Here is an 18,760-nt window from a genome sequence, read left to right as displayed (position 1 = left end):
ATTGTGGACTACATGAAAAGTAGGACTGAGCACGCCCCCATTCTCATTGACGGGGCTACAGTGGAGCAGGTTGAGAGCTTCAAGTTCCTTGGTGTCCACATCAACAAAGAACAAGAATGGTCCAAACACACCAAGACAGTCATGAAGAGGGAACAACAAAACCTATTCCCCCTAAATCCTTGGAGGACCGAGCACGCCCCCAAAAGTTATACAGCTGCAACATCAAGAGCACTGGTTGCATCACTGCCTGGTATGGCAACTGCTCGGCCTCCGACTGCAAGGCACTACAGAGAGTAATATGTATGGCCCAGTACATCACTGGGGCCAAGCCGCCTGCTATCCAGGACCTCTATACCAGGCGGTGTCAGAGGAAGGCCCAGTACATCACTGGGGCCAAGCAGCCTGCTATCCGGGACCTCTACACCAGGCGGTGTCAGAGGAAGGCCCTAAAAATGGTCAAAGACCCCAGCCACCCCCGTCATAGACTGTTCTCTCTACTACCGCATGGCAAGTGGTACCGGAGTGCCAAGTCTAGGACAAAAAGGCTTCTCAACAGTTTTTACCCCCAAGCCATAAGACTCCTGAACAGGTAATCAAATGGCTACCTGGATTATTTGCATTGTGTCCCCCCCCCCCAACCCCTCTTTTACGCTGCTGCTACTCTCTGTTTATCATATATGCATAGTCACTTTAACCATATCTACATGTACATACTACCTCAATCAGCCTGACTAACCGGTGCCTGTATATAGCCTCTCTACTGTATATAGCCTCTCTACTGTATATAGCCTCTACTGTATATAGCCTCTCTAATGTATATAGCCTCTACTGTATATAGCCTCTCTACTGTATATAGCCTCTCTACTGTATATAGCCTCTACTGTATATAGCCTCTCTACTGTATATAGCCTCTACTGTATATAGCCTCTACTGTATATAGCCCCTCTACTGTATATAGCCTCTACTGTATATAGCCTCTACTGCATATAGCCCCTCTACTGTATATAGCCCCTCTACTGTATATAGCCTATCTACTGTATATAGCCTCTCTACTGTATATAGCCTCTCTACTGTATAGAGCCCCTCTACTGTATATAGCCTCTACTGTATATAGCCTCAGTCATGTGTGCATATAGCCCCTCTACTGTATATAGCCCCTCTACTGTATATAGCCTCTACTGTATATAGCCTCACTACTGTATATACTACTGTATATAGCCTCACTACTGTACATAGCCTCTCTACTGTATATAGCATCTACTGTATATAGCCTGTCTACTGTGTATAGCCTCTCTACTGTATATAGCCTCACTACTATACATAGCCTCTCTACTGTATATAGCCTCACTACTATACATAGCCTCTCTACTGTATATAGCCTCTACTGTATATAGCTCTACTGTATATAGCTCTCTACTGTATATAGCCTGTCTACTGTATATAGCCTGTCTACTGTATATAGCCTCTACTGTATATAGCCTCTCTACTGTATATAGCCTCTCTACTGTATATAGACTCTACTGTATATAACCTCTACTGTATATAGCCTCTCTACTGTATATAGCCTCTACTGTATATAGCCTCTCTACTGTATATAGCCTCTACTGTATATAGCCTCTACTGTATATAGCCTCTACTGTATGTAGCCTCTCTACTGTATATATGCTCTACTGTATATATAGCCTCTACTGTATATAGCCCCTCTACTGTATGTAGCCTCTCTACTGTATAGAGCCTCTCTACTGTATATATCCCCTCTACTGTATATAGCCTTGCTACTGTATATAGCCTTGCTACTTTTATAGCCTCTACTGTATATAGCCTCTCTACTGTATATAGCCTCTCTACTGTATATAGCCTCTACTGTATATAGCCCCTTTACTGTATATAACCCCTCTACTTTATATAGCCTCTCTACTGTATATAGCCTCTCTACTGTATATAGCCTCTACTGTATATAACCCCTCTACTGTATATAGCCCCTCTACTGTATATAGCCCCTCTACTATATATAGCCTCTCTACTGTATATAGCCTCTCTACTGTATATAGCCCCTCTAATGTATATAGCCTCTCTACTGTATATAGCCTCTCTACTGTATATAGCCTCTCTACTGTATATAACCTCTCTACTGTATATAGCCTCTCTACTGTATATAGCCTCTCTACTGTATATAGCCTCTCTACTGTATAGAGCCTCTACTGTATATAACCTCTACTGTATATTGCCTCTCTACTGTATATAGCCTCTCTACTGTATAGAGTCTCTGCTGTATATAGCCTCTACTGTATATAGCTCCTCTACTGTATGTAGCCTCTCTACTGTATAGAGCCTCTCTACTGTATATATCTCCTCTACTGTATATAGCCTTGCTACTGTATATAGCCTTGCTACTTTTATAGCCTCTACTGTATATAGCCTCTCTACTGTATATAGCCTCTACTGTATATAGCCTCTACTGTATATAGCCTCTCTACTGTATATAGCCTCTCTACTGTATATAGCCTCTCTACTGTATATAGCCTCTCTACTGTATATAGCCTTGCTACTTTTATAGCCTCTACTGTATATATGCTACTTTTATAGCCTCTACTGTATATAGCCTCTCTACTGCATATAGCCCCTCTACTGTATATAGCCTCTACTGTATATAGCCCCTTTACATTTACATTACATTACATTTAAGTCATTTAGCAGATGCTCTTATCCAGAGCGACTTACTGTATATAACCCCTCTATTTTATATAGCCTCTCTACTGTATATAGCTCTACTGTATATAGCCTCTACTGTATATAGCCCCTCTACTGTATATAACCCTCTACTGTATATAGCCCCTCTACTGTATATAGCCTCTACTGTATATAGCCTCTCTACTGTATATATCCTCTCTACTGTATATAGCCCCTCTAATGTATATAGCCTCTCTACTGTATATAACCTCTCTACTGTATATAGCCTCTCTACTGTATATAGCCTCTCTACTGTATATAGCCTCTCTACTGTATATAGCCTCTCTACTGTATATAGCCTCTACTGTATATAGCCCCTCTACTGTATATAGCCTCTCTACTGTATATAGCCTCTACTGTATATAGCCCCTCTACTGTATATAGCCTCTACTGTATATAGCCTCTCTACTGTATATAGCCTCTACTGTATATAGCCTCTCTACTGTATATAGCCTCTCTACTGTATAGAGTCTCTGCTGTATATAGCCTCTACTGTATATAGCTCCTCTACTGTATGTAGCCTCTCTACTGTATATAGCCCTCTACTGTATATATCCTCTACTGTATATAGCCTTGCTACTGCATATAGCCTTGCTACTTTTATAGCCTCTACTGTATATAGCCTCTCTACTGTATATAGCCTCTACTGTATATAGCCTCTACTGTATATAGCCTCTCTACTGTATATAGCCTCTCTACTGTATATAGCCTCTCTACTGTATATAGCCTCTCTACTGTATATAGCCCCTCTAATGTATATAGCCTCTCTACTGTATATAGCCTCTACTGTATATAGCCTCTCTACTGTATATAACCTCTACTGTATATAGCCTCTCTACTGTATATAGCCTCTCTACTGTATATAGCCTCTCTACTGTATAGAGCCTCTACTGTATATAACCTCTACTGTATATTGCCTCTCTACTGTATATAGCCTCTCTACTGTATACTGCTGTATATAGCCTCTACTGTATATAGCTCCTCTACTGTATGTAGCCTCTCTACTGTATAGAGCCTCTCTACTGTATATATCTCCTCTACTGTATATAGCCTTGCTACTGTATATAGCCTTGCTACTTTTATAGCCTCTACTGTATATAGCCTCTCTACTGTATATAGCCTCTACTGTATATAGCCTCTACTGTATATAGCCTCTCTACTGTATATAGCCTCTCTACTGTATATAGCCTCTCTACTGTATATAGCCTTGCTACTTTTATAGCCTCTACTGTATATAGCCTTGCTACTTTTATAGCCTCTACTGTATATAGCCTCTCTACTGCATATAGCCCCTCTACTGTATATAGCCTCTACTGTATATAGCCCCTTTACATTTACATTACATTACATTTAAGTCATTTAGCAGATGCTCTTATCCAGAGCGACTTACTGTATATAACCCCTCTATTTTATATAGCCTCTCTACTGTATATAGCCTCTCTACTGTATATAGCCTCTACTGTATATAGCCCCTCTACTGTATATAACCCCTCTACTGTATATAGCCCCTCTACTGTATATAGCCCCTCTACTGTATATAGCCTCTACTGTATATAGCCTCTCTACTGTATATATCCTCTCTACTGTATATAGCCCCTCTAATGTATATAGCCTCTCTACTGTATATAACCTCTCTACTGTATATAGCCTCTCTACTGTATATAGCCTCTCTACTGTATATAGCCTCTCTACTGTATATAGCCTCTCTACTGTATATAGCCTCTACTGTATATAGCCCCTCTACTGTATATAGCCTCTCTACTGTATATAGCCTCTACTGTATATAGCCCCTCTACTGTATATAGCCTCTACTGTATATAGCCTCTCTACTGTATATAGCCTCTACTGTATATAGCCCCTCTACTGTATATAACCTCTACTGTATATAGCCTCTCTACTGTATATAGCCTCTACTGTATATAGCCCCTCTACTGTATATAGCCTCTCTACTGTATATAGCCTCTACTGTATATAGCCCCTCTACTGTATATAACCTCTACTGTATATAGCCTCTCTACTGTATATAGCCTCTCTACTGTATATAGCCTCTACTGTATATAGCCCCTCTACTGTATATAACCTCTACTGTATATAGCCTCTCTACTGTATATAGCCTCTACTGTATATAGCCTCTCTACTGTATATAGCCTCTACTGTATATAGCCCCTCTACTGTATATAACCTCTACTGTATATAGCCTCTCTACTGTATATAGCCTCTACTGTATATAGCCCCTCTACTGTATATAGCCTCTACTGTATATAGCCTCACTACTGTATATAACCTCTCTACTGTTATAGCCTGTCTTTTTACTGTTGTTTTATTTCTTTACTTACCTGTTGTTCACCTAATACATTTTTTGAACTATTGGTTAGAGCCTGTAAGTAAGCATTTCACTGTAAGGTCTACTACACCTGTTGTATTCAGCATTTCACTGTAAGGTCTACTACACCTGTTGTATTCAGCATTTCACTGTAAGGTCTACTACACCTGTTGTATTCAGCATTTCACTGTAAGGTCTACTACACCTGTTGTATTCAACATTTCACTGTAAGGTCTACTACACCTGTTGTATTCAGCATTTCACTGTGAGGTCTACTACACCTGTTGTATTCAGCATTTCACTGTAAGTTCTACTAGACCTGTTGTATTCAGCATTTCACTGTAAGGTCTACTACACCTGTTGTATTCAGCATTTCACTGTAAGGTCTACTACACCTGTTGTATTCAGCATTTCACTGTGAGGTCTACTACACCTGTTGTATTCAGCATTTCACTGTAAGGTCTACTACACCTGTTGTATTCAGCATTTCACTGTAAGGTCTACTACACCTGTTGTATTCAGCATTTCACTGTGAGGTCTACTACACATGATGTGGTTGGTTGGGTCTAATTGTGCTGCTGTCCTGGGGCTCTGTGGGGTGTGTTTGTGAATAGAGCCCCAGGACCAGCTTGCTAAGGGGACTCTTCTCCAGGTTCATCTCCCTCTCCTCTCTATTTCTCCCTCTCTCTTGTCCTATCTCCCCCTCTCTCTCTCTCCCTCTGTCTCCCTCTCTCTCTCTTCCTATCTCCCCCTATCTCTCTCCCTCTATCTCTTCCTATCTCCCCCTCCCCTTTGTCTCCCTGTCTCTCTACCTATCTCCCCCTCGCTATCTCTCCCTATCTCTCCCTTTGTCTCCCTGTCTCTCTACCTATCTCCCCCTCACTATCTATCTCCTTCTATCTCTTCCTATCTCCCCCTCGCTCTCTCTTCCTATCTCCCCCTCTCTATCTCTCTCCCCTCTTCCTCTTCCTATATTCCCCTCTCCCTCTGTCTCTCTCTCTCTCTTCCCCTCTATCTCCCCCTCTCTATCTCTTCCTATCTCCCCTCTCAGGGATCTGAACTACAATGATCTACCAGAGTTTCCTACAGCCATCAGGACCCTGGCAAAGCTTCAGGAACTGTGAGTCCACACACACACACACACACACTGTTGCCTGCTTGACTATCATATGTTCTCTCTGTGATCAGGATCAGTGGTGGATGTTATATTTACATCATATTTTATCAGTGGTTTTAATGCAGGGTGCAACATCTCAAACCTCAATAGCTGCACACCGAGGGGAGGGCTATGATTTCTCTCATAGCAGATGCTCTGACGCGTGTGTGTGTGTGTGTGTGTGTGTGTGTGTGTGTGTGTGTGTGTGTGTGTGTGTGTGTGTGTGTGTGTGTGTGTGTGTGTGTGTGTGTGTGTGTGTGTGTGTGTGTGTGTGTGTGTGTGTGTGTGTGTGTGTGTGTGTGTGTGTGTCCTAGTGGGTTCCACCACAACAACATCAGAGCGATCCCTGAGAGAGCCTTCATGGGAAACCGCCAGCTACAGACCATGTTAGTAACCCCCCCCCCCCACACACACACACACACTGATAAACACACACACACACTGATAAACACACACACACACAAATAAACAGAATAATACACATAAACACACACACTGATAAACACACACACACACACACTGATAAACACACACACACACACACAGATAAACACACACACACAGATAAACACACACACAAACATACACTGATTAATACACATAAACACACACACATACAAGTACACGTAGACAAAGGCCTTGGTGAAATAAATAACATGACCTCTTCCTCAGTCACTTCTATGAGAATCCCATCCAGTCTGTGGGAAGATCCGCTTTCCAGTTTTTACCTAAGCTCCATACACTGTGAGTAATGAGGTTCCTTCTCCAGTCTGACAATATGACTTTTGGATGTATGTCCTGGATATAGCAGACCACATGAGTGTGTATGTGTGTGTACCATCTAACTAACGAGCGCGTCCTTCTCCAGCTCCCTAAACGGGGCGACCCAGATACGAGATTTCCCCGACCTGAAAGGAACCACCAGCCTGGAAACACTGTAAGAGAGAGAGAGAGAGAGAGAGAGACACACACACACACACACACACACACACACACACACACACACACACACACACACACACACACACACACACACACACACACACACACACACACACACACACACACACACACACACACACACACACACACACACACACACACACACACACACACACACACTACTGCTGTAATGAGTGCAGGGGCTCAGTTTCCCCTACCTAATGAGTGTCTCAGAGAATGGGAACAGAGACAGAAATAGAAGGGGAGAGTTGTACCATCAGGTAGCTAACTGGCCACAGAAGCTCTGGGAGGGTACGACAAGCTCTGGGAGGGTACGACAAGCTCTGGGAGGGTAAAACAGGCTCTGGGAGGGTATGACAGGCTCTGGGAGGGTACGACAAGCTCTGGGAAGGTACGACAGGCTCTGGGAGGGTGTGACAGAGGCTCTGGGAGGGTGTGACAGTGGCTCTAGGAGGGTGTGACAGAGGCTCTGGGAGGGAATGACAGAGGCTCTGGGAGGGTATGACAGGGGCTCTAGGAGGGTGTGACAGAGGCTCTGGGAGGGTGTGACAGAGGCTCTGGGAGGGTGTGACAGAGGCTCTGGGAGGGTGTGACAGGGGCTCTAGAAGGGTACGACAGAGGCTCTGGGAGGGTGTGACAGAGGCTCTGGGAGGGTGTGACAGAGCATACACATGCACTGACGTTGACAAAGTTCTGGGGCATTAGGATCTCTTAGACTAGAGGGAAGAGGGCCCACAACTGGCCTTACAACACCAGTTCCAGCCAAATCTGGTCTCCCATCCAGGGACCAACTAGTCCCAACCCTGCTTAGCTTTAGCCTATTGCGCTAGCTGTCTCACTGTGTTAGTATCACAGAGACAGAAGAATCAACTTGCTTCCCTGGACCTAAACAATCACTACAATACTCAAATACCCTCTTCTGTCTCTCACTCCCCCCTCTCTCTCCTCTCTCTAGGACATTGACCAGGGCTGGTCTCTCTACTCTTCCTCAGCGGTTGTGTCAGCAGCTACTCCGCCTCAGAGTACTGTGAGTACTTTGAACGAAAGAATGTGCACACACACAATTCAATTGAACCGTACCCCCTAAATGCCCCAATTGATAAAATCCCAAACCCACAGAATTGCTAACCTCTGACATGGATCTGAAACCCCAGATTACACTGTAATGATATATTTGCCTGTGTGTTCACAGTGAGCTGTCTCATAATCAGATAGAGGATCTTCCCAGCTTCTATCACTGCTCTGCCCTGCAGGAAATGTGAGTCAACATGGTGTAATGGTTGAAGCTTAGAACAATGTTCCAATAACAGAATGTTAGAACCACCTTCCAATAACAGAATGTTAGAACAACGTTTCAATAACAGAATGTTAGAACCACCTTCCAATAACAGAATGTTAGAACAACGTTCCAATAACAGAATGTTAGAACAACGTTCCAATAACGGAATGTTAGAACAACGTTCCAATAACACTGTTAGAACCACCTTCCAATAACAGAATGTTAGAACAATGTTCCAATAACAGAATGTTAGAACCACCTTCCAATAACAGAATGTTAGAACAACGTTTCAATAACAGAATGTTAGAACCACCTTCCAATAACAGAATGTTAGAACAACGTTCCAATAACAGAATGTTAGAACAACGTTCCAATAACAGAATGTTAGAACAACGTTCCAATAACAGAATGTTAGAACAACGTTCCAATAACAGAATGTTAGAATAACGTTCCAATAACAGAATGTTAGAACAACGTTCCAATAACAGAATGTTAGAACAACGTTCCAATAACGGAATGTTAGAACAACGTTCCAATAACAGAATGTTAGAACAACGTTCCAATAACAGAATGTTAGAACAACGTTCCTATAACGGAATGACTGAAATAGTAGGAGTCTATGCTTTAGTATTGCAGTTTCACTGCTTGTTTTATAGTAACAGGGTGTGCGTGTGTGTGTGTGTAGAGGCCTGCAGTATAACCAAATCAGGAGGATTGAGAGGAATACCTTCCAGCAGCTCAGCTCTCTACAGTCTCTGTGAGTATACTGTTAACTCTCTGTGAGTACACTGTTTACTCTCTGTGAGTATACTCTTTACTCTCTGTGAGTACACTGTTAAGTCTCTGTGAGTATACTGTTAACTCTCTGTGAGTATACTGTTAACTCTCTGTGAGTATACTGTTTACCCTCTGTGAGTACACTGTTTACTCTCTGTGAGTACACTGTTTACTCTCTGTGAGTATACTCTTTACTCTCTGTGAGTATACTGTTTACTATCTGTGAGTAAACTGTTTACTCTCTGTGAGTACACTGTTTACTCTCTGTGAGTATACTCTTTACTCTCTGTGAGTATACTGTTTACTCTCTGTGAGTACACTGTTTACTCTCTGTGAGTATACTCTTTACTCTCTGTGAATACACTGTTTACTCTCTGTGAGTATAATGTTTACTCTCTGTGAAAACTCTTTACTCTCTGTGGGTACACTGTTTGCTCTCTGTGAGTACACTGTTTACTCTCTGTGAGTATACTCTTTACTCTCTGTGAATACACTGTTTACTCTCTGTGAGTATAATGTTTACTCTCTGTGAAAACTCTTTACTCTCTGTGGGTACACTGTTTGCTCTCTGTGAGTACACTGTTTACTCTCTGTGAGTATACTCTTTACTCTCTGTGAATACACTGTTTACTCTCTGTGAATACTATTTACTCTCTGTGAGTATACTGTTTACTCTCTGTGAGTACACTGTTTACTCTCTGTGAGTATACTGTTAACTCTCTGTGAGTATACTGTTTACTCTCTGTGAGTATAATGTTTACTCTCTGCGAGTATACTGTTTACTCTCTGTGTGTACACTGTTTACTCTCTGTCAATACTCTTTACTCTCTGTGAGTATACTGTTTACTCTCTGTGAGTATAATGTTTACTCTCTGTGTGTACACTTTTTACTCTCTGTGAATACACTGTTTACTCTCTGTGAATACACTGTTTACTCTCTGTGAATACACTGTTTACTCTCTGTGAGTATACTGTTTACTCTCTGTGAGTATACTGTTTACTCTCTGTGAGTATACTGTTTACTCTCTGTGAATACACTGTTTACTCTCTGTGAGTACACTGTTTACTCTCTGTGAGTATACTGTTTACTCTCTGTGAGTATACTGTTTACTCTCTGTGTGTACACTGTTAACTCTCTGTGAATACACTGTTTACTCTCTGTGAATACACTGTTTACTCTCTGTGAGTATACTGTTTACTCTCTGTGAGTATACTGTTTACTCTCTGTGAGTATACTCTTTACTCTCTGTGAGTATACTGTTAACTCTCTGTGAGTATACTGTTTACTCTCTGTGAGTATACTGTTTACTCTCTGTGAGTATAATGTTAACTCTCTGTGAGTATAATGTTTACTCTCTGTGAGTATACTGTTTACTCTCTGTGAATACACTGTTTACTCTCTGTGAATACACTGTTTACTCTCTGTGAATACACTGTTTACTCTCTGTGAATACACTGTTTACTCTCTGTGAGTACACTGTTTACTCTCTGTGAGTATACTGTTTACTCTCTGTGAGTATACTGTTTACTCTCTGTGTGTACACTGTTAACTCTCTGTGAATACACTGTTTACTCTCTGTGAATACACTGTTTTCTCTCTGTGAGTATACTGTTAACTCTCTGTGAGTATACTGTTAACTCTCTGTGAGTATAATGTTTACTCTCTGTCAATACTCTTTACTCTCTGTCAATACTCTTTACTCTCTGTGAATATACTGTTAACTCTCTGTGAGTATAATGTTTACTCTCTGTCAATACTCTTTACTCTCTGTGAGTATAGTGTTAACTCTCTGTGAGTATACTGTTTACTCTCTGTGAGTACACTGTTTACTCTCTGTGAGTATACTCTTTACTCTCTGTGAGTATACTGTTTACTCTCTGTGAGTACACTGTTTACTCTCTGTGAGTATACTCTTTACTCTCTGTGAATACACTGTTTACTCTCTGTGAGTATAATGTTTACTCTCTGTGAAAACTCTTTACTCTCTGTGGGTACACTGTTTGCTCTCTGTGAGTACACTGTTTACTCTCTGTGAGTATACTCTTTACTCTCTGTGAATACACTGTTTACTCTCTGTGAATACTATTTACTCTCTGTGAGTATACTGTTTACTCTCTGTGAGTATAATGTTAACTCTCTGTGAGTATAATGTTTACTCTCTGTGAGTATACTGTTTACTCTCTGTGTGTACACTGTTAACTCTCTGTGAATACACTGTTTACTCTCTGTGAATACACTGTTTACTCTCTGTGAGTATACTGTTAACTCTCTGTGAGTATACTGTTAACTCTCTGTGAGTATAATGTTTACTCTCTGTCAATACTCTTTACTCTCTGTCAATACTCTTTACTCTCTGTGAATATACTGTTAACTCTCTGTGAGTATAATGTTTACTCTCTGTCAATACTCTTTACTCTCTGTGAGTATACTGTTAACTCTCTGTGAGTATAGTGTTAACTCTCTGTGAGTATACTGTTTACTCTCTGTGAGTATGCTGTTTACTCTCTGTGAGTATAATGTTTACTCTCTGTCAATACTCTTTACTCTCTGTGAGTATACTGTTAACTCTCTGTGAGTATAGTGTTAACTCTCTGTGAGTATACTGTTTACTCTCTGTGAGTATACTGTTTACTCTCTGTGAGTATAATGTTTACTCTCTGTCAATACTCTTTACTCTCTGCGAGTACACTGTTTACTCTCTGTGAGTATACTGTTTACTCTCTGTGAGTATAATGTTTACTCTCTGTCAATACTCTTTACTCTCTGCGAGTATACTGTTAACTCTCTGTGAGTATACTGTTTACTCTCTGTGAGTATAATGTTTACTCTCTGTCAATACTCTTTACTCTCTGTGAGTATACTGTTAACTCTCTGTGAGTATACTGTTAACTCTCTGTGAGTATACTGTTAACTCCCTGTGACTATACTGTCAACTCTCTGTCAATACTCTTTACTCTCTGTGAGTAATGTAATTCTGTAATTCTCTCTCTCTCCCCCCAGAGATCTCAGCTTCAACAGTATTGAGTGGATTCACCCTGATGCCTTCATTTCGTTCCATTCTCTGACCAAGCTGTGAGTATACATACGCATATATATTCCACATCACCAAGCAAGTCAGGGAAACTTTGGTAACTTTGGTTCACATATATTCCACATCACCAAGCAAGTCAGGGAAACTTTGGTAACTTTGGTTCACCTTAATTAAAGCAAGTCTTTGGGCCAACACTGACACAGACTCTAGAAACTGAGAGACTAGCAGGCAGGCAGGCAGGCATACAGACACTGATACTAGCAGACAAAAAGACAGACAGACAGACACTGATACTAGCAGACAAAAAGACAGACAGACAGACACTGATACTAGCAGACAAAAAGACAGACAGACAGACACTGATACTAGCAGACAAAAAGACAGACAGACAGACACTGATACTAGCAGACAAAAAGACAGACAGACAGACACTGATACTAGCAGACAAAAAGACACAGACAGACAGAGAGACAGACAGAGAGACAGACAGACAGTGATACAGACAGACAGACACTGATACTAGCAGACAAAAAGACACAGACAGACAGAGAGACAGACAGACAGACATACAGACAGACACTGATACTAGCAGACAAAAAGACACAGACAGACAGAGACAGACAGACAGTGATACAGACAGACAGTGATACAGACAGACAGACACTGATACTAGCAGACAAAAAGACACAGACAGACAGAGAGACAGAGAGACAGACAGACAGACATACAGACAGACACTGATACTAGCAGACAAAAAAGACAGACAGACAGACAGACAGACAGACAGACAGACAGACAGACAGACAGACAGACAGACAGACAGACAGACAGACAGACAGACAGACAGACAGACAGACAGACAGACAGACAGACAGACAGACAGACAGACAGACAGACAGACAGACAGACTGTAAACATCAAGAAAACCAGTATGTTAATTACTGACAAGTTTTTCCAAAACTATTTGATAAATAGGGCAAAATAGAAATTGGCCTTTAACAGTTAGCATCAGCTTGATCTCCCCCTTTAAATAAAGGATGAACTGTGGCTGCCTTCCAAGCAATGGGTACCTCCCCAGAAAGGAGAGACAGGTTAAAAAGGTCAGAGACAGGCTTGGTGATGATAGGGGCAGCAACCTTAAAGAATAATATAATAATAATAATAATAATAATAATTTTAATATAATAATAATGATAATAATATAATAATAATAATAATATAATAATAATAATATAATAATAATAATAATAATAATTTTAATATAATAATAATATAATAATATAATAATAATAATAATATAATAATAATAATAATAATAATAATATAATAATAATAATAATATAATAATAATATATAATAATAATAATAATAATAATATATAATAAATAATAATATAATAATAATAAATAATAATAATAATAATAATAATATAATAATAATAATATAATAATAATATAATATAATAATAATAATAATATAATAATAATAATAATAATAATAATAATAATAATATAATAATAATAATAATAATATAATAATAATAATAATATAATAATAATAATAATATAATAATAATAATAATTAATAATAAGAAGAAAGGAGAGACAGGTTAAACAGGTCAGAGACAGGGGCAGGGGAAAAGGGGGAGAAGCATCTGGGATAGTCACATTAGAAGGGGTGGGAGATTGGGACATTTTGGACGGGCAAGGAGGCATGGCTGAGTTAAATAGGAATCCAGATTAAAGAGCTCAGCCATGTCCTTCTTGTCAGTAACAACCACATCATCAACATTTAAGGGACATGGGTAGCTATGAGGAGGGTATATTCTCCAAGTCTTTTACCGTTTCCCAGAACTTCTTTGGGTTCGACCCACAGAGAGAGAACTGCTCCTTAAAGTAACTACCTTTGTTCTTCTGGGTAGCCTGAGTGCACGTTTCTCATTGGCCTGAACGAGAGAGTATACATTCGCCAAATGCAATTCTTGAGGTGGAGTAACTTTGCCAGATCACGGTCGAACCAAGGGGCTGAACCTGTTTTTAATTCTCATTTTCTATATGGGGGGCGTGTTTGTTAACAATGCCACTGTAAATATAAAAAAAGAAGGTCCAAGTGTCTTTGACAGAGGGGGATCAAGCTGATTCTATACCATTTTACAGGCCAGGTCATGAAGGAAGGCTTGCTTATTAAAGTTTTTTAGCGTCTGACAAATCAGGACATTTCACTGAGCAGCCATTACGAAAACAGGCTGTAAAACAGTGATGACTAAGGTCATTACAGAAAACACCAGACTGATACTTATCAGGGTTATTTGTGTGGATAACCTTAATGAGATAAGCCTTTTCTGGGTATTTGGAGTCATACCTTGTGGGATTGGTAATAATCTGAGAAAGATTCCCATTGAGTCCCATTGATTTAGGACTTGGTCAGGTGGTTTAAGCATGTTCCAGTTTAGGTCACCTAGCAGGACAAATTCAGACTTAGTGTAAGGGGCAAGGAGATTGTTTGGGGACAGACTTGGTGGAGACAACTGAGCACTGAAGGTGATCCTTGGTAAAGATTGACACTCCACCACCTTTGGAAGATCTGTCTTGCCGAAAAAGGTTATAATTAGTTATTTGTCTTGGCTGGGACTACACAGAGCTAGATGTAATCACATGAAAACCCCTTTCTCCAGAAGGAAAGCCCTTTCTTTAGAAGGAAAGCCCTTTCTCTAGAAGGAAAGCCCTTTCTCTAGAAGGAAAGCCCTTTCTTTAGAAGGAAAGCCCTTTCTCTAGAAGGAAAGCCCTTTCTTTAGAAGGAAAGCCCTTTCTTTAGAAGGAAAGCCCTTTCTCTAGAAGGAAAGCCCTTTCTTTAGATCCAAAGCCACTGTATTAACAGAGAACAAATGTGCCGTGTCTTTGGCTATGCCGGATTAAGTGATATGACATGCTATTCTATCATTTCTCTGTAATTACATTTTTATTTTTTTATTTTACCTTTATTTAACCAGGCAAGTCAGTTAAGAACACTTTCTTATTTTCAATGACGGCCCTAGGAACAGTGGGTTAACTGCCTGTTCAGGGGCAGAACGACAGATTTGTACCTTGTCAGCTCGGGGGTTTGAACTCGCAACCTTCCGGTTACTAGTCCAACGCTCTAACCACTAGACTACCCTGCCGCCTGATTAAGCTAATCAGGTAAATAATTAAGTAGAAAGTCGGGGCATCATGAAAGAGTGTTTATAGAGCTGTTATCTTTCGAATAAACTCTTAAAGACCTAGCAATCTTTTACATCAATAGCAGTCAATATTTAATCGTCACCTTATTTAGTCTCATCTTCACGAACCCTGGCTAACAAGTTGAATCTGCAATACAACATTTTACAAACTTCACTTTACTATATTCTGGCTGCTATAGTCGAAATTCATCCTTCCAGCGTGTAGGTCGTCACCTTCACATTGATGTTTGGTGATATTTGGTGATATTTGGTGCTAATTTCGTCAGGTTCTTGCTGAGGTTGGTTTAGTTCTGGAGGTGGTCTTTGTCCTTTCAATGTGGGGATGGTAAATAAACAGAAAGTTACATTTTCGTCAAGCGGCTTATATAGGATTGGGAGAGGGGCCGTGCTTCATAGTTTATAACCAATGTCTGTTCATATGGGTGGGGCCACTGAGTTGAGCTTCGTTCACTCATGAAAACCCTATTCTCTCATTTAGGAGCTAAAAATTACATTTCATCTTTTCACAAATAGTTTCATATTTAAACATTTAAATTGCACAACAATTCCATGTGAATCTGATTTTCCAAGATGCAGTTTATGTCGTCCTGTCATCAGTAATCATGTCTCAGACACCAACTGAACTAACATCATATTCATTAAGTACCAACGCATATATTCAACTGGTTGGATTACCGAACTATGGTTCCGTTTCCCACCTTCTGATGTCACCAGACTCTCTATGTTAACAAAGGGATTTTCAATAGTCACATCGGTAGAGAGAGGAAAAGGGGGAAAAGTATTTATTGGGGGTCATAAACCTCCCCCCCTCAGGCCAACGTGACACATGACACTTACAAACACGCAAGGAGCACAGAACATGTTTGTGGATTCCACAGTAAGTGTTTTCATAATCATTTTAAACATGACTGAATTCCCCCTCCTTTTACAGGGACCTGAGTGAGAACAGTCTGACATCACTTCCTGTGGGTGGTCTGGGGGGACTGACCCATCTGAAGCTGAAAGGAAACATGGAGCTCTATGAGGACTTCAGCCCTGAACTCTTCACCCGCATGAGGTATGACCCCTGACCCCTAACTCTTCCCACTTCCCCTGACCTCTGACACTCAACCCTAACCCTTCAGCCCTGAACACTTCCCACACGGACCCACAAGGAATCCACGCACGCATAATTCAGACTGAAATCTGCAACATTTCAAAGAGAACGCATAGGATTTTAAAGCTACAAATATACTGCCAACTGATAGCAAAGTTAAATGAAATGTACTTGGTTGACGTTACGTTTTTCCTCTGTTTTCATTTATGTTTTTGAATCACCGAAAAGTGTGGTGTAGCCCACTCTCCCCACCAAAGCCCCTCCCCTGTGTGAGTGACAGCTACTCTAGCCAGTGGTGTAGCCCACTCTCCCCACCAAAGCCCCTCCCCTGTGTGAGTGACAGCTACTCTAGCCAGTGGTGTAGCCCACTCTCCCCACCAAAGCCCCTCCCCTGTGTGAGTGTCAGCTCCAGGGTGCAGAGCTCAGTGAGTGACTGACAGCTCCAGGGTACAGAGCTCAGTGAGTGAGTGACAGCTCCAGGGTGCAGAGCTCAGTGAGTGAGTGACAGCTCCAGGGTGCACAGCTCAGTGAGTGAGTGACAGCTCCAGGGTGCAGAGCTCAGTGAGTGAGTGACAGCTCCAGGGTGCAGAGCTCAGTGAGTGACTGACAGCTCCAGGGTACAGAGCTCAGTGAGTGACTGACAGCTCCAGGGTGCACAGCTCAGTGAGTGACTGACAGCTCCAGGGTGCACAGCTCAGTGAGTGAGTGACAGCTCCAGGGTGCAGAGCTCAGTGAGTGAGTGACAGCTCCAGGGTACAGAGCTCAGTGAGTGAGTGACAGCTCCAGGGTGCAGAGCTCAGTGAGTGACTGACAGCTCCAGGGTACAGACAGCTCTATAAGATGTGCTCTCTCTCCATCCTACTCTAGCCAGTAGGTGAACGACCCGGTGTAACAGATCTGACTTTCTTAGATTAAGGAAACTTTACCACTGTGGCCCAAGCTGTTATTTCCTGTCTCGACAACAATGGGGTTGACTTGAACAATGTTTGGGCTTTTGTAAGTCCAAGAAGGTGTTCTGTCAGGCTCCCCAGCGTCATCTGAGCATTCATGCTGGGTAATGGCCATTCTCCTGCGAGGCCTGTGTACGCTGTGCAGACCAGGTGCGGCTCCTGAATACGTGCTGTGAAGTTCCTGGCCGAGTACATGGATGTGCTCCCCGAATTCACTACGACCTTACCAGAAACAGCCAAATATGTCCAGGACCTTTGTGAGCTGCTGGGCGAACACGCACCCTACTGAAGGCCCAGGCTGTGTTCATTCTGGAGCATAGTGTGGAGATCGTGGCTAACCTGACAAGGCTGAATGAGACCTCTGTGCCAACAGCCCACCACATCGCCTGCAAGCTGGAGGACTTGCGAGTGCAGTTTGAGTATGGCAGAACAGCTGGAGCTAACGACTGGCGCCCTCGTTCAATGGAGCTGCTGGGGCAGCTTCTACAGCCAGAGGAAGACAGGTTCTCCTGCGTTGTTGCTCCAGTCTGCCGCATGCGCCATCAAGCTGTGCTGGAGAAGCACCCCTGTTCTTCACCTGTTCACGTCACTAATGGTTACTAGATCCAGCCCGGGTGGTAGGACCAAGAAAGGACACGAAGGACTTATGTCCATGCCATCCCTGCTCTGAGCCAGGTGTCTGCAGAGGAGTGGCACAGATACATGGGCATCGACAAGGCAGACGCTATGGAAGTCAGTAGACTGGTAGACAGCTAGTCAGGACAGGAAGCTACCTCAGTAGACTGGTAGACAGCTAGTCAGGACAGGAAGCTACCTCAGTAGACTGGTAGACAGCTAGTCAGGACAGGAAGCTACCTCAGTAGACTGGTAGACAGCTAGTCAGGACAGGAAGCTACCTCAGTAGACTGGTAGACAGCTAGTCAGGACAGGAAGCTACCTCAGTGGACTGGTAGACAGCTAGTCAGGACAGGAAGCTACCTCAGTGGACTGGTAGACAGCTAGTCAGGACAGGAAGCTACCTCAGTAGACTGGTAGACAGCTAGTCAGGACAGGAAGCTACCTCAGTAGACTGGTAGACAGCTAGTCAGGCTGTTATATGTCCCTCCCCACTACCTCAGTGGACTGGTAGACAGCTAGTCAGGACAGGAAGCTACCTCAGTAGACTGGTAGACAGCTAGTCAGGCTGTTATATGTCCCTCCCCACTACCTCAGTGGACTGGTAGACAGCTAGTCAGGA

The 18,760-nt window shown here is 42.0% G+C and overlaps 1 protein-coding gene across 1 annotated transcript in view; it reads left to right on the top strand.

Moving 5' to 3' along the window:
- The window catches only part of LOC124032429 (leucine-rich repeat-containing G-protein coupled receptor 6), a 101,307-nt gene that overhangs the window by 66,441 nt on the left and 16,106 nt on the right, over window positions 1–18,760 (top strand). Inside the window, exons 7-15 of the mRNA XM_046344821.1 lie at window positions 6,105–6,173; window positions 6,524–6,595; window positions 6,882–6,953; window positions 7,078–7,146; window positions 8,128–8,199; window positions 8,365–8,430; window positions 9,137–9,208; window positions 12,230–12,301; window positions 16,409–16,534. Of these exons, the coding sequence (XP_046200777.1) occupies window positions 6,105–6,173; window positions 6,524–6,595; window positions 6,882–6,953; window positions 7,078–7,146; window positions 8,128–8,199; window positions 8,365–8,430; window positions 9,137–9,208; window positions 12,230–12,301; window positions 16,409–16,534 (690 nt within the window). The remainder of the gene's footprint in view (window positions 1–6,104; window positions 6,174–6,523; window positions 6,596–6,881; window positions 6,954–7,077; window positions 7,147–8,127; window positions 8,200–8,364; window positions 8,431–9,136; window positions 9,209–12,229; window positions 12,302–16,408; window positions 16,535–18,760) is intronic.

This window comes from Oncorhynchus gorbuscha, linkage group LG03, assembly GCF_021184085.1.
Source record: "Oncorhynchus gorbuscha isolate QuinsamMale2020 ecotype Even-year linkage group LG03, OgorEven_v1.0, whole genome shotgun sequence".
Taxonomy (NCBI): Eukaryota; Metazoa; Chordata; class Actinopteri; order Salmoniformes; family Salmonidae; genus Oncorhynchus; species Oncorhynchus gorbuscha.
This window is presented reverse-complemented; position numbering and strand designations above follow the sequence as displayed.